The sequence below is a fragment of the Corvus hawaiiensis genome, chromosome Z (genome assembly GCF_020740725.1).
Source record: "Corvus hawaiiensis isolate bCorHaw1 chromosome Z, bCorHaw1.pri.cur, whole genome shotgun sequence".
Lineage (NCBI taxonomy): Eukaryota > Metazoa > Chordata > Aves > Passeriformes > Corvidae > Corvus > Corvus hawaiiensis.
The window spans coordinates 38,736,190-38,763,001 of record NC_063255.1 but is presented as its reverse complement, the minus strand read 5'-3'; the positions used below and the strand labels follow the sequence as shown (position 1 = coordinate 38,763,001).

At 39.8% G+C, this 26,812-nt stretch overlaps 1 protein-coding gene across 20 annotated transcripts in view; it reads left to right on the top strand.

Annotated features, from left to right (window-relative positions):
* The window catches only part of LOC125320202 (aminopeptidase O (putative)), a 228,594-nt gene that overhangs the window by 92,795 nt on the left and 108,987 nt on the right, over positions 1-26,812 (top strand). For 18 of the 20 annotated variants that reach the window (XR_007201046.1, XR_007201048.1, XR_007201045.1 and 15 more), the window contains 2 exons: positions 18,578-18,640; positions 19,272-19,355. Coding sequence is in view for 12 of the 20 variants with exons in the window: in XM_048292283.1 (XP_048148240.1) it covers positions 18,578-18,640; positions 19,272-19,355 (147 nt within the window). In the remaining 8 variants the exon portion in view is untranslated. Of the gene's footprint in view, positions 1-15,625; positions 15,723-18,577; positions 18,641-19,271; positions 19,356-26,812 lie in introns of those variants that run through there. The other 2 variants (XM_048292288.1, XM_048292289.1) reach the window with 2 other exon arrangements.

The following is a 26,812-nucleotide window of genomic DNA, read 5'->3' as shown; positions in this document are numbered from 1 at the left end:
TTTGCTGGGAAACCTCTTCCAGTGCCTCACCACCCTCACAGTAAAGAACTTCCTCCTAATATCTGACCTAAACTTACTGTCTTTCAGTTTGAATCCATTCCCCCTTGTCCTGTAACTACCTGCTCTGTAAAAAGTCACTCTCCATTTTTCTCATAGGCTCCTTCCAGGTACTGGAAGGCCGCAAATAGTCACCCTTTCTCTTTTCCAGGCTGAACAAATCAAATTCTCTCAGCCTTTCCTCACAGGAGAGGTGCTCCATCCCTCTAATCATCTTGGTAACCCTTCTCTGGACTCACTTCTACAGGTCCATGTCTTTCCTGTGCTGGGACCCCAGAGCTGGATGCAGTGTTCCAGGTGGGGTCTCACCAGGGCAGAGCAGAGTGGCAGAATCCCCTCCCTCCCCTGCTGCCCACGCTGCTTTGGATGCAGCCCAGGACATGTTTGGCTTTGTGGGCTGTGAGTGCCCATGGCTGGGTCATGTCCAGCCTCTCACCCACCAGCACCCCCAAGTCCTTCTCCCCAGGGCTGCTCTCCATCTGTTCATCCCCCAGCCTGTGTTGGTACTGATCAGGTGCCCTGATCCAGGTGCAGCACCTTGCTCTTGGTCTTGTTAAACCTCAGGAGATTCCCATGGGCCTGCATCTTGAGCTGTCCAGGTCCCTCTGGATGACATCCCATCCTTCAGGTGTGTCAAGACCACCACTTGGCTTGGTGTCACCTGCAAATTTGCTGAGGGTGCTCTTGATCCTTATGTCTATGTCATTAATGAAGATAGTAAGTAGCACAGGTCCTTTTACAGACTCCTGAGGGACCCCACTTGTCACTGATGTCCATTGGCGCTCTGAGCCATTGACCAGTACCCTCTGGATGCAACTGGCCAATCACTTTCTTATCCATCTAATAGTCCACCCGTCAGATCCCTCCCTCTCCACTTCAGAGGGAAGAATGTTGTGGGGGACTGTGTCAAGGGCTTTACAGAAGTCCAGATAAATGACATCTGTAGCTCTTCCCTTGACCACTGGGTTGGTCGGGCAGGACTTGCTGTTGGTGAGGTCCTGCTGGGTGTCTCAAATCACCTCCCTGTCCCCCATGATCTTCCCAGGCGCTACAGACGGGTCGGTAGTTCCCAGGGTCCTCTTTTTTATCCTTTTTAAAGATGATTTATACTTGTTGCCTTCATCAATTGTCAGGCTCTTATGGGAACCAACTTCCACTTCATTGAAAGAACTGGAGTTGTGTCGTTCAGTGAATAGGAAACCTTTTTTCCTTTGTGCTTTATTAAATCATTAGAGGAACCTTTTTTCCTGAAATTCAGACTTCAGAGGTTGCTTAGTAGCTCTCAATATGTTAGTATCTATAGTGTAAGTACGACTATAATTACTGACTACCGAACTGTAAATCTACTTGTGTGCTTTACGGGACCTGATACTGAAATTCCCTTTAAAAGTATTTAGATTATTTCAGCAAACTAGTAACCTGGCTAATATGATGAATCTATGTGAAGGTGCATAAGATCACATCTTAGATACAGATGAACTACCTGCTTTATAAATAGCAGCCCAGGAATGCCACAGAATTTAGCCTCTCTCATATGGTTTACTAGGTGGGTGGACTAGGGTGTGTTCACAGGAAGGTCTCTGTCAGCTCCTTTGGGCACAGTCATACGACAGACTCAGTCAGTGTGGGCAGGATGAGGTATGAAGTATCCACTACAACTGACTACCTTCTTTCAGTACTGGAGCAACTGAAAAGCAACTGGTAGATATCTGCTTCAAAGGTATCCCAGAGGCTTAGAAGCAGCATCTGCACCCTACACACAAGATCCAACAACTTTGTGCTTATAACCCTTGTTGTACTGATTCTAGAGTCCTATAGCATGACAGTTAAAGTCACTCTTAATACTGCAGCCCCTACTATGAGAAGTTACTTGACTGAGCATGTAAACACTTTAAACTACGAATACTAATACTTCACTGCATTTGCAGAGGAAACTTCCTTGCTGGAGAGGCTATACTCCATAATGGGATTGGGAAATATGCATCATGCTGTTCTTAAGTCCCAACATGATTCCTTTATATCTCTCTCATATGACAATTTTTGTATTTTATACTGGCTGTGATGTTTCTGTGTTTTTATTTCTATGTTTTGGTGGATTTTGGACAGGAAATTCATGTCATTCACTGAGTATAAAGAAAATTCACCTCAAGTAGTTCATTTACGGCATTAGCTATCAAGGTGCTTTCCAAAATTTTTTTCTGTGTTTATATTCAAATCTATCCCCTGTATGCAGCTGGTACTCTTTAAAATTCAGTAACAAAATGGTCACTTAAAAACAGAGTTCGTAGCCCACTGCTTAGTTCACTATCTTCACAACAGTGTCTAGCTTAAGGACACTGTAAGGGTGCTTGTGCCTAAGACAGACAAGGGTAAATACTTTCCACTCCCCTGACTGCTGAAGCAATCTTACCATCTTCCTTTCAGTAGAGTAATCTTGTATTCTTTACATTTTGTATTCTTTACAGTCATATGTCATGTCATCTGTCTAACTGAAGATCCTGTACTCCTTTACCTGTGCTTTGTTACATTTGCCACTCCAACTCTGTCCAGGGAACTGTATTTACATATATATATATACACACACATAGATAGATAGATAGATAGATAGATAGATATACACACACACTCCTTTACACTCGCGGCTTAAACTATTGTAACTTTAATATTTGTCAGTTTCTGTTGCTGTTTCACTCTTGGAAAAGTTATCTGGTCTTTTCTAAATATTGGGCTAGTTTCCAGGCTCAGGTATATACCAGCAGTAATCAAGAATAACATGATGTAAGGGAGTCATAATAATAAATAAAACCAGTTTGGCTTGCTGCCGTGAAAAAATAATTCTGCATGCCAACTAACATTTCCAATTTGTTATTTTCTAAAGCATTAAAGATTAATGTTATAAAAAACAAAGTGTGGTTATAACCTGGCCAATTCTTTCTTACACGGAAGAGTGCCACTGCACAATGGTTGGTTTCAGGCTTGCTGAGCAGGGTTTTCTCACACACAAAACAATAAGGAATATAAAAGATGAAAAGAAAGCATTTCTCAAATACAAGCTTTCATGAGGGGTTTTTTCCTGGGGACACATCATGGTGGTGTTAAATAAGGTGAAACATACTGTGTTGTTGAAAATACCTTTTATCAAATCATGCAATCTTCAGTATGTACTTCTGTGTCGGCAGTGACTCACTGGGGGATTATAGCAACTTTTCATCATGTGAAAATAGTAATGACTTAATACCACTACCTTTAGACAATGAGTTGAGCTGGCAAGGAGTAGAATCAGAAGAACCAAATAGCTTTAGAACTGGAAAACACCTATGAAATCATTGTAGTCCACTTCATACCTGCTTATGATGATTTGTTTTCCTAAATGCAGTTCTATTGTTTCTTTCAGTGTATGCAGTGTTTAATTAGAATTTAAGGCTAGAAGGCCATATGCTTCTTTAGAAAGATTTTCTCAGCTCTGCACAAACTTGTCTCTGTCTTATATTGCCCAGTTACTATTACCTGATTTTTTTTATTCTACCCTAGGTAATTAACCTTTTAAAAATAAGCTTAAAGTCTTTCCTCCTTTTTTAACTCTGTTGTACGCTGTTTGACAAGTAGATTAATAAACATTAGGTAGTCTCTGCATCTCATAAACTTCTAAATGTATTTCTTAAACTCATACCAGTTTTCATCACTTTTTCTTTTGCTCCTGAAATGGCATTGTGACATAACATGCTATTATTTACCAGTAAATTTCCTATATTCATTCTTTCTTGCCTGTGTATTTCAGTTGGTATTTTGTGTAATGGAAAATGATCTTCTCCACATTCACTCTCCAGTTCAAAAAAAAAAAAAAAGAGGAGAAAGAAAAAAAGAAGAGTAGTTGGCCTCCTCCTTCATGATTTTTAGTTTCCAATATATCCTACACTGTAACCTACAAGTCTCAGTATCACAGAATAGGTCAGGTTGGAAGGGACCACAGTGGGTCATCTGGTCCAATCTCCCTGAAGCAGGGTCATTCTAGAGCTCATTCCACAGCATTGTGTCCAGGCAGTTCTTGAATATCTTCTGTGAGGGAGACTCCACAACCTTTCTGGGCAGCCTGTTCCAGTGTTTGGTCACCCACACAGTAAAGAAGTTCTTCCTCGTGTTCAGGTGGAACTTTCTGTGCATCAGTTTTTGCCCCTTGTGTGTTGTCCTGTTGCTCAGCACCACCAAGGAGAGCCTGGCTCCTTCCTCTTGGTACCTCCCCCTTCAGATACGCACAGACATTGGTAAGGTCCCCTCTCAGTCATCTCTTCTAGAGGCTGAACAGGCCCAGCTCCCTCAGCTTTTCCTCATAAGAGAGATGTTCCAGTTCCCTACTCATCTTCTTAGCCCTCCTCTGGACCCACTCCAGGAGTTCCATGTCTCTCTTGTCCTGAGGAGCCCAGAACTGGACACAGCACTCCAGATGTGCCTCACCAGGGCACAGTAGAGGGACAGGATCACCCCCCTTGTCCTGCTGGCAATGCTCCTCCTAACGCACCCCAGGACATCATTGGCCTTCTTGGCCCCCAGGGCACACTGCTGGTTCATGGACAGCTTGTTGTCCACCAAGACCCCCAGGTCCTCTTCTGCAGAGCTGCTTTCCAACAGGTTCATCATCTGGGGTTATTCCTCCCCATGTGCAATAGCACTTGAATTTTCAGACCCTGAATTTGCCTTTGCTGACTTTCAGAAGGTTACTCTCTGCACATCTCTTCACCCTGTCAAGGTCCTTCTGAAGGGCTACGCAGCCCTCTGGGGTATTGGCCACTGCTCCCAGCTTTGTGCTGTCCGTGTCAGTGATCTGTCCCTTGTCTGACTCGTTGCTGAACAAATTAAACAGCACTGGGCCCAATATTGACCCTTGGAGGACACCCCTAGTGACAGGCTCCCAACTAGATTCTGTGACAACAAACACAGTCATCTGGGATCTGCCATTCAGCCACTTCTCAATCCACCTCACTGTCCACTTGTTTAGTCTGCACTTCCTGAGCTTGCTGGTGAGGATGTTATGGCAGATGGTGTCTAAAGACTTGGTGAAGTATAGGTAGACATCATCCACTACTCTTCTCTCATCCATCCAGGTAGTTGTCTCCTCACAGAAGGCAATCAGGTTGCTTAGGTATGATTTTCCTTATGTCATGTGATCAAATAGCTCCCAGCTTTAGGATAAACATCCCAAGTATTGCCGCACAATTAAGAAAAACTGAAAGAGGTGATAGCACTGCTGTATCCTTCTCCTAGTCCCTTTTGTTATTTTATTCTCCTATTAACGTTTAATTCTTATCCACTGTTCCACCTTAAACAGTATTTGCTGATTAAGGTAGGTATTGCCAACACGTATTTCAGAGGATGTGCATCTCTTAGTGTATCTTGTGGGACTACCACTCCATGTTTTCTGATCTTGAATAAACACTGGAGTACAGCTTCCTGTTACAGCAGTAAGAATTTTGCCATTTATTTTTGCCAGTTCTTTTCTCCTAGCTGCACTGTGTTTTGTAACTGTGACAAAGCAGTATTTAAAGGTCCGTATACTTAATATTATTTCTAAATTATCAACATGTCTGGAAATACACAGTCAAAAGAAATCTTCCAGTGGTGAATATTAATTAATTAATAGTATTTCTGGTTTTGTTTGTAAATGCTTAACTCTTGGATTTGAGCAGCCTGGTCTAGTCGAATGTGCACCTACCCACAGAAGGTGAGGTAGGACTATATGGTCTTAAGGGTCCCTTTCAATCGACAAGATTCTGTGATTCCATGATTGTCCTATTTGAAGAAGAAATGGATTGCAAAGTAAACTCATAGCAAAACTGTTTAAAACTTTGAACTGAAATGTAATTCTTGAAGGGTTCTAAATCAATGCAAGTGGAGTACTTCTGTGGTTTTATAAATTTTAAGAGGATGTTACAGCAGCAGTTCAAGTACTTAATATGATTTCTGATAAAGCAGCTTGTTGTTAGGAAGGGCCCTGGCTTTTGCCCCAGTTATAAGCTTTATAGATTTCCTGTTTCCTTTTACTAAGGCAAAAGTACAGGTGAAGGGATAGCTCTACAGGAAGATGCTTCACCAGATAGCAGCTATGGTCAATAACCAACAAACCAACCACAACAAAGTATTTTTTAAAAGAATGATTTTACTTAACTCTTGAACTATCTTTAGCAGTTGTTCACCCAAGTTTTATGGGGGGTACCTGAATATTTTTGTTGCATTAAGATCACTCTTACTGGATCAGAGTGTAACTTAAAGCTATGGATTGTTAACACTTGCTATTTCTTGTTATTGTTAGTTATGCCTTATCTGGCAATTTTTTTTTTTCTGGATGTACATAATAACTACATGTTGATGGATGGCAACATTTTTTGTTGAGATACAATAAATTATTAGGCTTGGCAGTGAAAATGATCTGTTAAGTACAAAAATCTTATTCAAGCATGTGATTTGGAGACAAAATAAGGAAGGGGTATAATTTTCTTCCGTACCTAATAGAGTTCAATAGGGAATCTGTTAGATTAGTCCCAAGAACAAAATGTTGCTGTTTAAATACTGAAGTTTGAGGCTTACTCTTTGATTAGTTTTTTATCTGAACATAGAGATTTTTGTGTGTGTTTTACTATCAGTGCAGAGAATATAACTGATTCAACTGATAGTTGAATTCTATTTGAGAAATAATCTGAGGAAAGCATAACTGCTGCCTTAAGTTATGTACTTATTATTGTACGTGGAAACCACACTTTGAATAATATGCACTTCCCCTCAAGAAAATTGGTTTGTTTGTTTCTTTTGTTTGGTTTTTTGTGTTAACAAGGTTGCAGATTGGAAGATGAAAAGATCCTTCCAAAGTTCTTAAAAATTTAAATGAGCATAGGTCAACAATATAAATTGTTCAATATCTTCTGTAATGATAACAAGCACAATAAGAAAGTTTTTGAATATGAATCATCAGTTCATAAGGTTTTTCATATCATATCATAAGGTTTTTCTGAAATTATCAGTTGTACTGACAACATTACATCCCATTTTCTTAGAAGAAGGGATTTGGGAAAATATAAAAATGTAAACAAACAATGTGTATGGTACTACAGCATGCATAAAAGATGAATCATGAAGATAAACAAATTAAGACAGACTTTGTCTTCGTTGATTCTTTGAAAAATGCTTTAGATAAAGACTATCCACCTGAAAGTTGTTCTGAATAGACCATAGTATACAGCATTTGGTGTTTTGTTTGTAACAAGCTATCAAAAAAGTTATAAGGTCAGTTATTACTTAAATAGATTCTGTGTTGATCTAAAGAAGGCTATTGGCATAAAATGGCCTTGTAATTTACTTAGCCATTCCTATAAATTGCACTTAAGATATCCTAAATGAGACACACAACAGTAGTGTATTTTAGTTTGTAGAATAGTTTGAAAAGTTCAAGAGAATGACTTATGTGAAAAAATACATCGTTAAAGGTCAGTAAAGACCCAAATTTATTGCAGAGCTCTTCAAGTTCAGGCATGGTTTAGTCTTGTTATAATTTTAGAGGGTTTGATGTAGGTTTCTCCTGCATTGCATATGATTGCTGATTTAGAGAAAACCACAGACATTCGAGATCCGAGTAGCATTGTTACGTAGTATTGTGTGATCACATTCTAAAACTGGGTAGCATGCTGCCTCAGGTGAGGTGCTCACTTAGGTAGCACTGAATAACTTGGTGTGTCTAGGCTGAGTATAGATAGTAATTTTTAGAATTTAGATTTGAAAGCATTTGCTGTAACATTTTAGTGCCTCTGTTGTTCTAATTTCTAAAAGTGAAGTTTAAAACAGTGTTTTAGGAGTCTCAATTCATTAATTGAATAATTAAGAAAAAAATGCTTTTGAGATTCTCAGCTGGAACCATGAGTCTACATTAAGGATGAGAAGGAGGCTTTACTGGTTTTAGTTTAATGACCTACTGAAACACTGGCTTTCCTCTCCAGTTAAAAGCCAGATTTTCACAAGTGTCCTGTTTTTCTTCAGACTACCTTTCAGTATCATGCAGCTCAGAGGTAAAACACTTGTAGTACTATAGTAAATCTGCACAAGTTCAAGAAGTTGAAGTGTATTTGAAATAAATGTTCAGTTTCTGAAATAATTGTGGACTGGATTCCATGTGTTTGTTCATTACAATCGCTCTTAAGTTTAATAAATTTCAAGCCATCATTTTCATTCCCTTTTCCTATTAACTGCACTGCTGAACACAAAAGCTGTGTTTTGTGCAGAATGACAGAGCTTATCCATTCTAGAAGGGAGTTATGCTTGGTATCTAAAGAACAATAACAGTTTGCTGCCTGACTGATCAATGCTGGATCAAGTTCACATTCCCAAGCTCCCACTCTCCCACCTACATACACAGGAGGTGGAAACATAGCAAAGAGAGGGAGGACAGGCCCTCTTTTACACAGAAATGTTGAACTTAGACTTGCCTAATAAGGATGCAGCTGGGCTTGCATAGCAGTAAACATAGATTTTAATTATTGCTTGTAAAAACATTCAAAGAAAAGCACAGAAGTTAGCACCAATTAATTTTTAGCCTGCTCATTGTTTTCTTTACTCAATGGAAACAAACCATAAAGGTTTAAAATATTTTTCATGCTACATTGCCAGAAAATTTTTCTGTATTAGTATATAATTAGGAAAGAGTAGCCTTTAAGATATCTGAAACCTCTCCAGTTTCAAGTTCCTTGTAAGTAATTTTAGTGAATTGGAACCAGGGTATGAAATAACAAGAAGTCAAATGCTACTCTAGGAAATAATATTTGAGATCTTTTTAGTTAAGAAGGATAAAGATTTGGGCCTGAAACTGAGGTAAAATCTTATGTAACAGGAAAAAGTTACCATATACTGTCCACAGTGGTCTATGATTTTTAAAAGAACACGCATTTTACTACCTGGAAATGTTCCCTGTTTTCTAGGCTTTAAAAAAAATGTGTTTGTGACTGGAAGGAATGAATACATGGGGAAGGTATATTGCAACACATACTCTGTATCTGAAACCCATGCCCTCTCTAGTGCTGACCAAAAAAACCGTGGCCTGTGGATTCACGTAGTGGTTCAGTCAGAAACTCAGAGTGATCCTGAGGGTTCAAGTGCTGCTTCTGTGTTTCCAGCTGGCTAGACTTGAAGATGGAAGTTCTTGCTTCTGAGCCCTATGCTTTTTTTCAGACATTTTGCAGAAACTCTGAGAAGTACTTCTTGAGAGCAGATGGTTACTAAGTTTGTCTAAGTCTTCATTCCATCTCAGTCAGTTCACTGTCTTCCACACAAATCAGTAGGAGCAATGTTGAGATATTTCCCAGTTTATAGTATCTTCCTTGTCTCCTTTTGACTTAGCAATGCTTTAGAGTCAGACTGAAGACATAGATGTTGATTACCTTTTCTTTAATCATGGAGAATAAGTCATTTTTCTAAAACTTATTCCATCTCCGTAAGGAAGGAATGCTTTATCTGTTCTGTCTACCCCCTTCTAAGGTCAAAGAGAAATTTAAATGCTGAAATGAGGATGTCTGGAGAAAGATAGGTTTGAAAAGTCTATTGGCTGACAGAGCTAGTATATGTCATGGTTCAATTTATGGTTAATTGTCCTTAACATATGGGCTAACAGTATATCATGGCCAGAGGGCTGGAGGACTTTTGCTTTGAATGTGTTTTGTTAGTAAAGCTGTCAGAAGTATTTTTGATTGCTTCAAGGGATCAGTAAAACTCAAATTTCAGTACCTCTGGAAGGTGTATTTTATTTCTTCAACAAGAAATTCAACAAACAAGTGAAGTTGTGTCAAGTAACATCCGAGCCTTAGCCATGCGCTCTCCCAGCTACTGCAAAAAATTAACTCCGTCCTGGCTGAAACTAGAACATTATCCACCCCTTATTCTTCGCCATTTCTATCACACCCAGATCCTACACCTTCCAGCTATATACACACACACAAGCACAGGTATAATTTCCATAGTCCAAAGCCATTTCTCCAAGCAGTCTATTAAGTTCATTTAGTCCATAACTGTGGGTTCTATCCGTCCTAGATGTCTTCCAGGGCAAGACAGCTGGTGTGCAACCCAAGGGGTTTCAGTCTGCATCAGGAGCTCATGACTGCTGGAGCAGTCCGTACTCATTGTCCGTGGTAGTTCTGGCAAAAAGTGGCAGTGTCATTCAGCAACCAGTATTATACAGTTCAACATTACAGTCTCTTCTCACCCAAAAATCAAATCCCCTTGAGGTACATATCATGTTTCCTGGTCCCTCTGCATTACCCACCAAGCTCACTCAGGTCCTTGGGCAAAAATAATCCCAAGGATGGGTTTGCCTTTGCTTGAGGCAGGACTAATCCAAACTGTATTTCCTAATATTTTCTTGTATGCTTCACAGGGATTTTATCCTCTTCTATGGTTCATGGAGGTTTTGATTGGGCAGGGACAGCTCAATTGGTAGAGCCTCAGGTGTTAAATAAACCAGGTGGCCTTAGCTAAATGTAAATCCCAGTGTTTGAAGGTCCCACCACCCATTGCTTTCAGCGTGGTTTTTAACAGTCCTTTGTACCGTTTGATCTTCCCAGAGGCTGGTGCATGATGGGGAATAGGGTAAAGCCACTCAATACTGTGTTCCCTGGCCTGGCTGTCCAGAAGGTTGCTTTGGAAATGAGTCTTGTTGTCTGACTCAGTTCTCTCAGGAGTTCCAGGTCACCACAGGAGTAGCTTTGCAAGGCCCAGGATGGTGTTCCAGGCAGCAGTGTGAGGCACAGGTACTTCTCCAGCCATCCAGTGGTTGTTTACAAGAGCACGTAGCACTTGCCTTGGCAGGCCTGCAGGAGTGTGATGTAACCGATCGGCCAGGCCCCCCTTATTTATATTTTGACCATCATCTACCATACCAGAGAGGCTTTGCTTGGCCTGCTTGATCCCAGCATGTTTCCCAGTTAAGGATAACCTGGGACACAGAGTCCATGGATAAGCCCATCCCTCGATCACGAGCCCATCTGGGTGTTGCATCTCTTCCCTGATGACCTGAGGTGTCATGGGCCCACCAAGCCAGAAATAATTCACCCTTGTGTTTCCAGTCCAGATCCTCCTGAGACATTTTAATCTTGGCAGCTCGATCCACCATCCATTGTTGCGATGTCCTTCAGTAGCCTGACTCTTGGGCACGTGTGCATCTCATGATCGACTTTTGCAGCCAACTTCTCTACCCAGGGAGTGACGTCTTGCCTCAGTTCAGCAGCTCAGATGGGTTTATCTCTGCACTGCCAGTTGGTCTTTTTCCATCATTCCAGCCACCTTCACAGAGCATTTGACACCATCCATGAGTCAGTACAGAGGTGGAGCACGGGCCACTTCTCTCATTCAGCAATACCTAAAGCCAGCTGGACAGCTTCCAGCTCTGCAACCTGGCTTGATCCACCTTGTCACTCAAAAGGTTCTGCAACTAGCCTGGTACACCTTAATACAGCAGCTTTCCTTCTCCATGTATCTCTAAGACATGGCAGGAACTGTCGTGAAGAGAATGTACTGCTTTTCATTTCCAGGTAGCTGATTATATGGTAGGGGCTCCTTAGCACAAGCCACCTTTTCCTCCTCCTCCACCTCTGATGATGGTTTGAAATTTTCACCTTTGGGCCAGTTAGAGATGACTTCCAAGATCTCTGAGTGACTGAGGTTTCCTATTTGAGCTCGTTGTGTGATCAGAGTGATTCACTTACTCCCCACAGCATCAGTGTCATGATGTGCGGAGGGGACTTTATTTTTCAGCATCCAACCCAACGCTGGAAGTCAGGCTGCCAGGAGGAGCTGTGCTTTGGTGTCAGTTGCTTCTGGATGAGATCAAGCCTCTTCGTAAGCTGTGTCTCTCATTCAGTTGGAGTCCAGCAGGCCTTGGATCCTTTGTATCCCCAGCTCCGGAACCCCAGGAGCTGTCCTCCAGTCTCCCCAGGTAATTTTTGCCAGCGGCTCCAAGAAGGACTATGCTCCCCACCTGCAGTGTAGAGCACATTTTTCTCACCTTGTCCTGTCCTGACTGGCCCAGGGGTTACCATTCTTCTTCCATTTCACATGATACAGAGGGTTTTCAACTTGACTGTAATCTGGAATACGCATCCTCCAAAAACCCACAATGCCTAGGTAAGCCTGTCTTTCCTTCTTGCTGGTTGGTGGGGACATAGCTGCTATTTTGTTGACCATATCCACTGGAATCTGACAATGTCCAACTTGTCATTTTACTCCTGAAAACTGAATTTCCTGGGCAGGTCCCTTGACCTTACTCTGTTTTATGGCAAAACCAGCCTTCTGGATTATTTTCTCCGCTTTCTCAAAAACTTCCTCTGCTCTGTTGCCCCAAACAGTGATGTCATCAATGTACTGCAAGTGTTCTGGAGCCTCACCCTTTTCCAGTGCAGTCTGGTTCAGTCCATGGCCAATAGTGGGGCTGTGTTTCCACCCGTGGGGCAGTTGATTCCAAGTGCACGCCCCTCCAGCTGAAAGCAGACTGGCTTGAGTAAGCCTCTGCTGCTAAAGGAATGGAGAAAAGTGCATTAGCAGTGTTGGTGGTGGCACCACTTTGCTGTTTTGGACTCCAGTTTGTACTGAGGTTCCAGCACATCCAGCACAGCAGCACTCCAAGGTGGTGTGACTTCATTCAGGCCATGACAGTCCATTGTTTCCACTCTTCATGGGACTTACACACTGGCCATATAGGACTGTTAAAGGGTGAGCGAGTCTTGCTGACCACTCCCTGGGTCTCCAGCTCATGAATCATCTCATGGGTGGGGACAACAGAGTCCCAGCTGGTGTGGTTTTGCTGACAGTGCAGTGATGTGGCAGCAATCAGTACCTGTTGTTCTTAGACCCTCAGCAGCCCCACAGCAGAAGGGTCCTCTGAGAGACCAGGCAAGGTGTTCAGCTGTCTAATTTCCTCTGTCTCCGCAGCTCCAACAATGCCCTTTTGGGTCCTTGAAATACCCTTTCCTGGTAATCTATGCCAAGGGTTCACGTGGCCTCTGGGCCAGTCACAGTGGGGTGGTTTAGCCATCCATTCCCAGCCAGGCTCACTCCAGCTTCCAGTACAGTCAGCTGTTGGGATCCCCAGAAATAGAGATGGATTCTGCCCCTACATATCTTGATGGCATCAGGGTCCCTTGTCCACTGGTGTCAACTGAAGCCTTATACCCTTGTGTGTCTGATGTGCCAGGGCACAGGATCCACACAGGCCAATAGATCCAACTGTCCCTTTCCTCCACCTGGCTGGAGTCAGGGCCCCCCTAGTCCTGGTCATAGCACTCATTGCTCACTCCTTGTAAATATGAACTGAGGTCCCTTCAAGAGGACCAGAAGTAACATCAGCCCTGCTATTCTGTCTGAGGGAGGTCTTGCCCACTGGAAACTGGAGTGGCATTTATCCTTGAAGAATTTCCTGTGGTACCTATTCTTCCTTTCAGGTCACACACCCATGCTGTTAGTGCAGACGGGTTTCCACCCCACTTCCTCATATCCTCTCTGAGGTGATTCAGGTAAAACCACAGGTTTCCTCATGGTGTGTACTCTCTCTCTCTCTCTTGAGCTGGGAGGTGGTTGCTGCCAATAGCAGAGACTCTGTTCCCATACTAGAGAAGCATGGGACATATCCTCTCTAATTTGGTTGAGGCACCTGCACAGTAGCAAGAGCACCTGGTGTAATCAGGAGAGGAATTAAAAAAAAAAAAAGGCATTTTAGCACACCCTGAAAATATTATCATACTATAGATAATAAATGTAATATGATACATTAATTATTTATCTTAAATGTTATGTAAGATTATTTATAAGTATTATTAATTATAAATACTTATTATTACTTACATTAATAAGTAATAAGCTTATTATTTAGAGATCCTGTGGTCATGTGGTCAGAGATGTTTTCTTTATCAGATTATGAATCTGATCTTGCAACTAAATAGGTGGTTACAGTGACTCCTTTACCTAGGAACTTTCTTCATGAAGCAGAGTTGCCAAAGTGGATATGAAGGATATCTTCCCATAACCAGTTTGAAAAAAATATTCCTGCCACAGTTTATGAAAGTCATGTTGCAGTGTACTGAAAGTACATCCTCAAAGTTGTTGTTTCAACAGGTTTTTGTCTCTTGGAGGTAGATATAGTTTCAGGAGAAGCAAGTTTGACTTGAACAGACTTTCTCTGGGGGGATTTTACATGGAAAAATACCAGACACAGCATGCTGATCTGAAAAGAGCGTGTTTATACCAGTACAGCAACTCTCAGAGGAATTAGAACATTTAAATTTATGATATCAATATAAATTAGCATCTTTCCTAAAAAATGGATAATGTCAGAAAAACTTGATTTTTCATTTCAAAATAAGCTGTATGCATGAAAACTGCACAAAATCAGTTGGAGAACTGTTCTAACAGGGGCACATTCTGGGCTGGATTTCTTTTTCAGTAATTTTTATCTGGTGGTGATATAATGTTTCTTCCAATGTGGACACACCAGCCATCTTGTCATTTTCAGATGTAGCCCACTGCCTCCTTAGTCTCTCTGCGAAGTCCTGGTAGCCATAGTGGATTTTAAAGTCCTTGCAATTGTTTCCCAGTCAAATGTTTCAATGCTTAATCATCTAGTGAGCTGCTGGATAAAATACTTTTCTGTATTTTCATTTTCTCAACCTTTTTACGAAAGATTAGAAGCCACATCTTTCCTGCTGAAACAAGTTTCAGATGACACAGACTATTCTGAGGGCACATTGTATTCTTAGTTTACAAATAAAGTAATTTTCTATCTTAAACTACTGTACTTTTTTCCCCTATAAATATGTATGGTAGGAAAACAGTTGTATATGCTGCACTTGATCATAGTTCCTTCAAGTTATCCTTTTCTGATATCACGGTGATGACGGCATCAGCCTGTGAAAGTAGGCTGTGTCATTCTAGTATGGTAGGATGAAACTGGTGGGAGGAATCCGTATTTTGTCTTCTGGTAAATGGAAATGTGTAGAAAGGTACAAAATTGCAGTTTGTATACTGGTGAAGTTAGCTACATCTTGTAGGAGAAAATAACTTCTCTGTGTGGTTGCTAGTGTCCATGTAGATCTGAATATCTAAATGTCAAAGTGTGTGTGTGTGGTGTAAAATTCAGAAATGAGAGGTTGGAAAACGACTTGACTGCATTAGTTGTCGATTTCCTCCACTTGCAGAAGCTCTTCTGAAATTCATTTACAGTAAAGATTTTTATTCACACGTTTTCCATTTTTTCTTTTTGCCTTCTGGTATCTGAGGGCTGTTGGAAAACCAATAAAATGGTATTGATTCCGTGTGCACCTTAGGTAAAACTACCTTCTTAGTTTATCAGTATTGGTTGTTTTTGCATAAGAATAGCACAGAGGGGCTGAAATTATGGGCAACCTATGCAAGGGAATAGTTCACAATTATAGTTTTTCACTGAGTTACAAAATATCATTACTAGCCATCACAGCCAGAACAATTTAAAAACAGTTTCTGTTTCAATGTAAAATGAAAGAGTTATTAGTTGCAAAAATATCCTCTTGTTTTCCAGGCTATGTATGATTCTTCGTGTTCATTGTATGCTTGGGATCTGGTCTGACTTGAGTAAGAACCGGTGTAAATCATTGCCTGAGTTATTTACCAGGATATTAGGTCTATCTTCACCCAATTGGTAGTAAGTGCTACCTCCTCCCCCAGTTTTTCAAAATTCAGTTATATTTAATCCTACTGCTGCAATGAGGGATCATAACATGTTTTGACATGTGTAAGTGCTTGTTCCACTTAATCTTAACTGTTCTAAAGGACAGATCCATTAGCAGTCTCTAAAAAGACAGTCTTCCCAAGTAAAGGAGGACATGGAAGATGGACTAATCTCTAAATTTCTGTCATGAAGGGATTCAAGTATGACAGCTAGTGTCATGTGGACAGCAAACAGGACTGTTGATGGAGGGTAACGCAGTCATTCCCGTTTCAAATTGAGTGTTCTATCACCCTTTTGTCTGGTGTAAGTAAGCTTTTTAAGTATGGAGGAATACAGTAGGAGACAAAATGTTCTCAAAAACATCTTTCCTCCCCTCCTTTTCTTTCCCTTGTTCCCTCCTCTCTCATGGCTCCCCTTTTCTTTTCCTCTTCCTCCTCTCTCTCTTCCCTGCTTTCTCTCCCACTCCCAGCAAAAGTTCCTGCTTTGGCAATGAGCTAAATCTTACTGACACATCAATAAATGGAGATAACAGCTGACTGCACAGCCAGTGTGCTGTGACCACCTCTTGTTAGGCCCACGCTATTTCTGTCACTGCTTTTTGTCTTCTGCAGGCTATCTGTACGGGCAAGTTGGCTCTTACCTTACGCTGCAGTGCTATCATCTTAAGAGCAGGTGAATGTTCAAGTTAGGATGTGCGCAGCAATCAGCACCAGGGAACCCCAGATGTTGGCTCCACAAGGTATATTACTGTGAAAAGTCAGTAACAATTCCTCTTGAACTTCCTTCACTGCTGTGCAGCTACTACCAACAAAACAGGAGCCTCCTCTGAATTTGAACGCACAGTGTGTTTGTGTGTTTGTGGATTTTCATCCCAAATCACCCTCAGGATTTGCAGGTCTGAAAATCAATGTCTCTGATAGCCTTTTCCCCCCCTAGTTTTCTCTAAACATTTGACAGGAAAGGAAGTGCAATTCTTTAAAGAACTTAAATAGGTTTCATTCTTTCTCTGATCCAGTGTTTCCCATAGCTACTTCTGAGGGAATGTACAGTCTAATCTGTTAACTGATCCAAGGAAATACTGTTTAAGTAGTTGCATTAATTTGTGTTTGCCATTAATATAATTTTTTGGTCATTCCATTTGAACTATGTGCTGTTCTTCTTTCTTTGTTTAAATACTCTCAGTTCAAGAGTCAATTTATAGGCACTTTCAGAATTACCATTTAGTAGAAAAATCTGCTGTGGCTTTACAAAATAAAGGCATGTTGCTGACACTAGTTTCAAGTAGACCTGTTGTGAGCATGAAATAAAAAACTACAGTAAGATTTTCTATTGTGATATCTCTGTTGAAAACTTCATCTTTGTTTAATACTTCATAGTGAAGTTGCTTCTATTTAAAGCATTGAGTTTGATCTTGGCTTTGATCTAAAGCTTTTGATCTTGAAAGAAGGATGTTGTGGCAGTAAAACAAAAAGGCTAGGACAGATTTTTTTTTTTGCAAGTGATAAAGGGGTACTCTCAAGATTTAATACACACTTATTGGATCTACCTTTATTTATTTAAATCTGTTTACAAAGTCCATCTAATTCTATGTATTGAGGGTTTGCTTACACACGTTTTAATGTGCCCTATTCTTCTGCTAGAGCACAGATTTCCTTTTGAAGCTTTCAGGGAATATAGCAATATACAGTGTAAGTGTATAAATAATTTTCTAAAGAATATGAATAATTTTTTAAATACTGACAATACTATAGTAGCATCATTTTAACTGTAACAAGTTTGATGCACTCTATCCTTTACTGCCTCTTGTTTTTTAAATATAAACACAAAAGCACTTGATAAAATCCTAATTTAGGAATTTATAGTATTCAGATTTTTCATAGCTGACATAAGTATCTCCCAACATGCTGGAGTTTGAATATCCTCTTCTGAGGGTGCAAAAATACCTGATGAAGTCCCATGCCTAAATTTAATCACCTGTTCACAGCATCTCGTTGAATAAATAAGGCTTTTAGCTGAGGCCTTTCTGTGCTGCAGTATACCTAAAAAGCTGCTTTGGATCTTGTTTTTAAGATGCATTTCAGATCCTCCAAAGTAGTTTAGTAGTTGAATTCTGGAGGTGCGAGCAAGTACCAAGGCCAATGTTAAAGCAATTAATGGTGATGATACTTTCTTGAACTATCCCTGCTAGGCCTTTCATCTGTCCGTAAAGACCTATGACAGAGCATTTGGTAGGAAAGTTCATAGGAAAGCGGCTTCTGTAGTGAGGGTCTTGAAGAGAGAGCCTAGCTCTAACAATTAGGCTGCAAACCGTGAGGAGCGTGCGTGTGGAGGTGGGGAAGGGCCGTCCTGTCGGCGACGATGTCGGAGGGAGCGCGGGTTGGCGCAGCCCCCACAGCGGCCGGGCCGGGCCGGGCCGAGCGGGGCCCGCGGCCGCCCCTCTGGGGGTGTCTCAGGCGCGGTGCCCCGGCCGGGCCGCCCCGGAGCCCGCCGGCCCTGACGTCTTTAAGGCAGGCTCCTCCTCTCCGCGGGGCTCCGGGGGCCGGAGCACGGAGGCGGGGGACCCTGCGGAGGTGTTTCATTTCCTACCGAGGGCTGCGGTGTGCCGCTGCCGAGCCCGGGAACGGCGGGATGTCGTGGGTCGGAACGGGACGAGGCAGAAAGGAGCGGGCGCGGCTGCGGGGACTGGCGGCGGTCGGACCCGGCTCCCGCCGCGCCTGCCGTCTCGGTGCCGCGGGGAGCGGAGAGCGTCGCGGATCCTCCGCCGGCGATCCCGCCTCACGGTGTGCTTTCTCCCCCGTGTAGCCCCTGTTGGAGGAGGGAGAGACGTGGAAGGAGTGTCAGCTCGTCCAGCAAGTGAGCGGCGAGGTGAGGAGGAAACCTTTCACAGCTGTTACATTGCACCCGCTTCTTGCCCTTGCTAATCTGCTCCTGTAGTTTTCTACCTGACACACCACCCCATCCTGCCCGGCTTTTGCTTTAAAACGTAATTGCTTTCGTATTAAGAATAAAAATATTAGTACAGGAAAAAAAAAAAACCCACCAAGTGTTATTACTTTATTAAATAATAACAACCACGCCATCCAAATTTGGCGTTGGTAGTCTGGAACAATGTTCGAGTGGGTGGCTGGAAATAAATCTCTTACTTGAAATAGAAGGTGTAAGGGATAAAGTGCAGAGGTTTTTCCCAGGAGTTTTTCACACTGCAATGATAACTTTCCATTTGGCAACCTGGTCTGACATCAAAATGTTCTTTGTGCAAAACCCTTTAAAGCAAAACGTCTAAGATGAAGAATATCACCTGACGCTTTGATCATGTACAAGTAATAACCAGATTACCTGAGACCACATCACTTTAGAGGGGAAAAGTGCTTTTTCCTTTCTAGTGAAGCAATGAAAAAAGTTGTCTTGAGTATCTTTATAGCTTTTTAGTAATGCTGAGTAACTGCAATCAGGTTGCATCTTCTACCTAAAAAAGCACCATGATTTTGAACTCCAGGTCACAAAATGGACTCAGACAAACCGGAGGATCAGAAAAAGCAGCAAAAAGAAAATGAAACAGGATGAAGTTGTTTTCCAGCAGGTAAGCAATCATGATGTCAGTTTGTGTAATGGGACAAAGGGCAGCAGATCCAAAATGCTTTCTGATTATGCCTTCTTAAGCTTGGTAAAGATGTTACTTAGTGTCTTCAACAAGATGATAGTAAATGGGTGTTACAGATGAAGTTTCAGAGTCACTATGTAGTTAAAATGGCAAGAAATAAATAACTTTTTTTAGATGTCTGTATTCAGAAGAGAAATTTTTCCTGTATTTGTATTTAACTGGGACATTCTCAGGAAGAAACAGAAGGGTGCTGTCATCAGAGAACTATATCCCTTGAGAGCTTTTGACAGGATCTGAAGCACTTTTTTCAGATACTGGTAGGTGAGAGACAGTTTTCATGGTAGATAGTGGGAAAATAATAGATGGGATGTGCATGTTGAAACAAATATTTGGACTATGTTGTTGACTCTTCATTCAGAGGGTGAGTTTGAAAATCATGTATTTCCAGTATAGATACCAGTTAATGAAAATGTGATGATTATTTTAAAGAACACTACAGAGGACTATTAAACCTGAATGCAACCAAATTTGAACTATTTTTAAACCAATGAATTTTGATTAAGCTATTGTGAAAGACCTGTTCTATAAGGTTGAGTTGACCATTTAAATTGCAATGCAGAGAGATAAGTAGTTAGCTGATACTAAATAGTCATTTTCTGTCCCTTGAGGGAAAAAAGGTGAATACAAATGTTCTTCCAAATGCATTATTAGAACTGTGATTTTTTTTTTTTTGCTTGTTTTGGTTTTGAAAACAAATTTATGATTGTATTTTAAAGCTCTTGTTACCTTTAAAGGATTAAAATAGTAGTGTGTTGGTTTGCTGTTTCGACAGTGCTTCTAAAATGCATGATGAATCATTGCTGTTTCTGTAGCCAAATTCTTCCTGATAGCATGGCTGCCAGCTCCTGGGATATGTTGCCTTAGTATGGGCATTGCAAGTATATGACAAGTGTCCACAAAGTGCATTGTTGTGGGTGGATGATTTTCCAACTCCATGGTTAGCTAAAAATTGCCAAATAGCATCCTTTAATTCACTACTTTTATTTTGTAACTGGAATGCATCATTTAGGAAAGATGTTATGTGTTGATGTGTTTTAGAATGACATGATCTAAATAGAGATAGCATCAACTGTTTCACCAGAAAATTCCATTTCTGTTTATATTTCTGTATGTGAATGTGTTTGTGTGTATGTGTAGCATTTGTATTTACAATCATTTTATGCTAAGATGAAGAAGATTTTTTTAAGCAAAAAATTGTATTGCCTTGGGAATTTGTGAGCAAAATGCATTGATAGTACAAATAACCCTAGTACAAACCAGTCTGCATGCATTTTGAAGCAATTTTTAAATGGTGCAAAGTAGATCCCCTGTTGTGCCTGAACAGTGGGTTTAAAAGTGCCTTATGCTGTTATACCAATCCTAATCTCTTTTTATAGAGGAAAGTTTCATTAGTGCAAAATCTCTCTGTACTGATAAAACTTCTTTTCTGCTGAGGATGTTGTTCTCGCTCCGCATTTTGTGAGAGAGAACTTCAGCATGTACCTTGCTGGGTTAGAAATGCAAAGCCTGATGTGTAAACATAAGATATACTCATTGTTTTTTCAAACAGTAATTCTAGAGCAACGTCTGTGAGTAGACATACGAATTAAAATTGAAGGCCAGCATAACCATTGTCCTCTAATATCTGTAAGTATTAATAATTCATGGAGATCCAATGCGGATTCACAGAACTGCATTTGCAGGGTACTTAACCACGTGGGAAGGAAGAAGTGTAACAATCTTACATTTGATACTAAACCTATTCACTGAGGTTGGAATTCTTTATGTTGCTTGAAAGTCTGGCCATTGCAATGGTGATTTTTCCAATACGGTAACAGATAAAAGAATAGAAGAGAAAAAGCATGAGGGACCTCCCTGGTTCTAGCAGAGCTTTATTATTTGGTTTCAGAGTTGGTTGCATTAGGTTTCCAACCTTGACTTACCGGTGCAATTCCTTCTTAGTGTAGGTGGTGCTAACCTCTGTTTCATGAGAAGTCTTGATTTTTAGTCGTGTCCATACTAGCTTATAGAAGAAATGGCATTATACAGAAGTTATCTTGAGAGATAAACAAGAGAACAAGAAAGAGAAAAGCATGTAATGGAAAAGTAGGGTAACCTGGAAGATAGTAGAGAAGTAGAAATAAAGGTGTGGAATGAGAAGAAGGAGGTGAGAAGGCAAGCAATAATAAACAGAGAAGTCGAAGAGTTGGTACCAGCTCATATTACAACTGTGATTAAAATAAGGATACTGATGAATTTTGCTACATCTAGAAAACTGAGCTTTGCTTTGATCTTACTTATCTTTTCAAAACAAACACCACCTTATTAAATGTAGCTTCTAAACTTTCCAAACAAGCACTAACTTTTTATATGTAGCTTCTAAACTTTCATGTGCCTGTGCTGTTGGGTTTTCCTCTAAGCTTTCATGTGCCTGTGCTGTCCAATTTTCATCTATCATTTTTCTTCTTTCTGATAGGAAGTTTCTAATACAGGGTGGATGACTTTGCTATACTGAGACACCACCAAATCAAAGCAAGTGCTGCATCCAAGTACGAAATTTAGGACAGAAAGATAACTGTATGGAATAAGTGAAACAGAATTGTGAAGGAAAGGTTGCTGACAACTGCTGGGGAATTGCTTCTTGGAAAAAGTTGCCTTCTAAACAGTTAAGTTTGTAGGAGCTGACTTTACATACACTTACAAGTATTTAAAAAACATTTGAGGATACCATGTGCTGGATAAAAACTACATGACTGTAATGTTAACTGTGCTCAAGGGGAACCAGTGGGGAAGCTTGTGTAGAAAGGTGTGGGGCTGCTTTCCAGTGTGGATCCACACGGTGGATTGCAGCAGTGGGATAGAATTGATGGGTGAGAAAGACTTCTAGCCGAATAGCTGTGGGTCCTCATACTTCTGCTCTTCTTCTTTATTTGGGTTTTTTTCATCTGTTTTTAAGCTTTTTAAAATTTCTAACCTTGTTGCTGTTCTATCTCTGAAACTTCTTATATTTTCTTAACACCTTTTATGCCAATTCTTTTGTTTCCTACTTCTTTTTCACATCTTGTGTCTTTTCCTGTCTTCTTTTGACTCATTTGTTTATCTTCAGTACTGTTCACTCCTTTCTATTTACTTTCAATCACTCTATCTGTTTGAAAAAAAATGGCAAAAGAAGTTGAAAAACTGAAAAAGGTTACCTTTTGCTCACTGTGTTTTCTGCTTATAGTTCTCTGTAGCTACTCTTCTTGCAGTATGTGCACATCTACACAAGTTTAAACACATTCACCCTTTGCATTCCTACTTTTGCCATCCTTTCTATTCTTGTACATTTTTTACTCCTCATTTAATATTATGCTGTCACTTCATGTTGTCCTTTATCTGGTCAGCACATTTAGCAGTCAGTATATGTATCAATATAGAATGCTGTTCATGTTTGAAATTTAGAGAAGGTGTAACAGAGTTGATAGGAGTTACTTGGTTAAAATAAGCGTTGTTGTATAATGAAGACTATGATAGAACTGTTAGGTGGTGGTGTTATGATGATGATGACGTTTGTTTTAATGGTTGACTGTGTCTGCTTGAAAAAAAAGATTCCATTATCCTATCTGTGTTAGGCAGAAGAAAATGATCTTTCAGTCAGACTAGTGGAATTGCGGCATGCGATCTGTGTCTACTGTAGAATTTGTGGAGAAACATCTTTTCATTAGAGGACTAATTCACTTTTACATGACATTCAGTGTTTAAACATAAAAGCTTATTTGAAAATATTCCAGTGGTATAAATAGTGTTACCAGATGAGATAGCAAGGATACACAGGATTTAGGAAAAATACTGAAATATGTTTGCGTATATATACACACTAGATAAGGAACATGTTTCCTGCAAATGATCAAAATTGCATTTGACTGTTTCAGTTTTAGTTTGATTGTATACTGAAACTTTGGGGAGTGATTCAAGTTTTCCAGAATAATTTCTGCTGCTTTCTCAGAAATACTGTTTTCTTGTATTTAAAGTTCATCTGCTAGTTTTACTAGCAATGTGACTGTCTTTGATTTTTTTCCTATTGGTTGTTGCTATTGATCCTTCGTGTGACTCCAGAGATTTACAGTTGTCAGTATTTAAGCTCTGTTAATAACCTGAGCAAAAATGACTTTGTTGATATAGCTGTTACGTTTCTGATAAAAAAATAGAAAACCCAAACCAGTTGTGATATATATGCTAAATGCTAAATGCTGTAAGTCTTTGTCCTTTAACAATGAATTCACCAATGTAAGTGAAACACAAGAAACAAACCTTGTAATTCTCTGAAATTCGTTGTCTTGTTATACTGTAAGTAGAAAATATTTTGAAGTCTCATAAAAAATACTGATAAAATACAGTGTGGTATAAAAGAGCTCTTAGTTAACTAGAAGATTTATTCAGACTGGTGTGCTTCTGCTAATTCAAGTAAAGACTGTTAACATATAATGCATAAAAATTACAGTAAGACTTTTATTGGCATGTATTTTTTGTTTCTCAGAATGAGTATTTTTACTTGAATCCACCAAACTAAGGATCAAAGCAAAGATCAAATATGAAATAATCTCTTGAGCTTGTACACTGCTTGTGCATTTAACAGCTAAAAGAAACATGGTGAAAAGTCCTAAACTGTTATTCAGAGAGGCTTCAGTGGTGTTATTTGCTGTACCAAATACTGTTAATTTCACAGAACTTTCTAGCAGCCCTATAAACTGGCCTTCAGTGATTACAGAAAACATTTAATTCCTTTCTCATTCAGAAATTTGAATCGAAATTTTTATCCAGCTCATGTACAAGATATGATTTGCAGTAAATGTTGTTAAGCTGTCTGGGAAATAGACTCTGTCATTTAAAAGCTTTTTTCCTGAGTACATATGAATATAATTTCAGGCCATTGGAACTAAGCATTTTTAGTATTTAGTTCTCCATCCCTGTAAGAATATCTGTATTTGTGAATTGTTTGGAAACTTTTTAATTGTGCAGTTCTAAAGAACTATTGTTTTTTCAGGATAGTGCTGCTTCAGAATTCACTTAAGAAACATTTAATAGAATAAGAAAATACTATGTGTGCAAAAAAAACCCAACAAACAAGAGTGAAAGTTTTGGTTTAGCAATATTTTTTTTTAATAGTCCAGTTCTGACCACAGTATCAGCTGTATCTTATTTGCAGTAGTGGTATGCCAGGATCATAGTTTTCTTTTTAATAGCACCCATCTCTCTTAGCAAGGAATTGTTGTATTACATTTCATATTGAGCCTCCCAGATGGATACTAACTTGTCAAAGAGTGAATGTTCTCATTAGGCCACATTTTCAATGATCAATCAAGATCAATGAAGCAACTTATTACCATGCATATGCTAATGCTTCTGCTCCCTTTCTGACTCTGAGATGACCATTTCTAAATTAGGAGATCTCAGGCCAGCATGTCTATGTGTCGAAATAGTTTAAAGATGGCAGATATTTGCATCACCATTAATTGTAGTTATCCAAGCAAGCAACCATCCTGAGCAATGGTAGATTAATGCCACTTTGTTGTAAAACACGAGGTTTGTCCAGAAAGTCATAAAAAGGCAGTTTTAATAGACAGGTTTATTTAATTTGATTTGTAGGAAGATCTAGTTACACGTTTGTGATGTAGCACTGTTTGGCTATCAGTTCACTGGAGGCATTTTAATAAGGTGATGTTTGTGTATGTTATCATGTGATGCTATCTAGATATACTACATTATTGGGATTGACTACTGCCACTAACTTTTTCAGTCTGGTGTTGTTTCTAGTTATAAACCCCTATTTTTGGTGATTGAAACATGATCATTCATACCTTAACTTATAAAAAAAGTTTTGTCTTTAATAAAACAGGAAATGGAAAAAGTGAGAACAGTTTTATTCATTCCAAAATAGAAAAAAAACCCCAAGCACAAAAAGCTTTGATTGTTTTTAATACTTCTCAAATGTATGCCCCCACCAGTGTTTATGCAGTGAATTCTGAGTGGTGATGTAGTGAGTTTTGGGAGTAGAGAGAAGGCTGTCCCTTTCAGGGCATTTGCAACTGGAACAGCATACCACATTTGGAAGAAAGTAGTACACTGCATTCAAACACTCCATAAGTTTTCTCCTACAGATTTTTCCTATGGATTTTTTTCTTAGCTGAGGATATACACTTGTGCATGCCAGCTGAATAATCTACTTGATTTAAATCTCCCAGGTTCTTCTTGATGTGATTGAGTATAATGACTCAGAAGGAGGTTTATTGGTCTGCTGGCTCAAATGTGTGCTTTATTTCAGTCTTATATTTATTACACGTTGTCAGAAATAGACTTAACTATTTTTTAATGACTGGTGTTAGCTATTGTCCTCATTGCATGTATATTTTCAGTTTGGATTATGTTCACATGCTGTATAGTAAAAGCACATGTATACTAGTCTGTAAGTGCAGACATTGTTATTTAAAGAAATGTATGACCACAAAAGGTAAAGGCTAGGCCTTGTAGAAAACCTGTTAAAAAGGTTTTGGTAGTTCTTAATCTGCTTTTTCATGGCCACAGTACTAAAAGTAGTCGTGGGTACAACTTAAAATACTGTCGTTCTCTCCTCCCGCTAGAGTCCCCTAAGAAGCTCTTTTGGAGCAGGAAGGTAGCTCACAGTTGAAAGCAAATACATTCTTTTTTGCTTTAACTAAATTGACAGGATTGAATTTTTAAAGGTATGTAAATTGTACTGTACTCATTTGGTCTGTGCTGCATGTATTTTCTTGTGTCACTTTTCCTATGGGCACAAACTTTGTGACTGATCACAATTGTCTAACTCACCTCATCAGATGCTTCACGTGCAGGTTTTGTGAAACCTACACCACCATTTGAAACTAGACTACTTCTCAACATTACCATATATTTATATATATATTTATATTTATATATATATAGTTATATTTTTATATATGCACTTAAATTTTCCATAGTTTTATAAAAAAATTATTGCCAGTGACAATTTGCTTAATTAAATACAAGATTTTTTGTCCTCATGTGTTAGAGGTCATAATGATTTTTCAAGAAAAGCTTTTATTTTTACCTGGAAAAATAGCTGATGAAAAGGCAATTAGGCAATTATGTTGCTCTGGATATATTTTTCCCTTTTCTGCCTTAAATTAAGGCATCCATTGGGCATTTTCAATTAAAGTTGTGAGAGCTCTAAATCAAGCATGTTCCTGTAGAGGTGCTGTGGGGAAAGCCCACAAAAAAGCAATGCAGATATGTGAGCGCCATCATTTCTGGTAATCCTAATAGATGTGTAAGGAGGAAGATGATATGACTGTCCCAACCACAGGTACCATTTTTGTTGCCACTTTGAGCCTCTGAGATGGTCTGGCATGAGACGCAAGTTC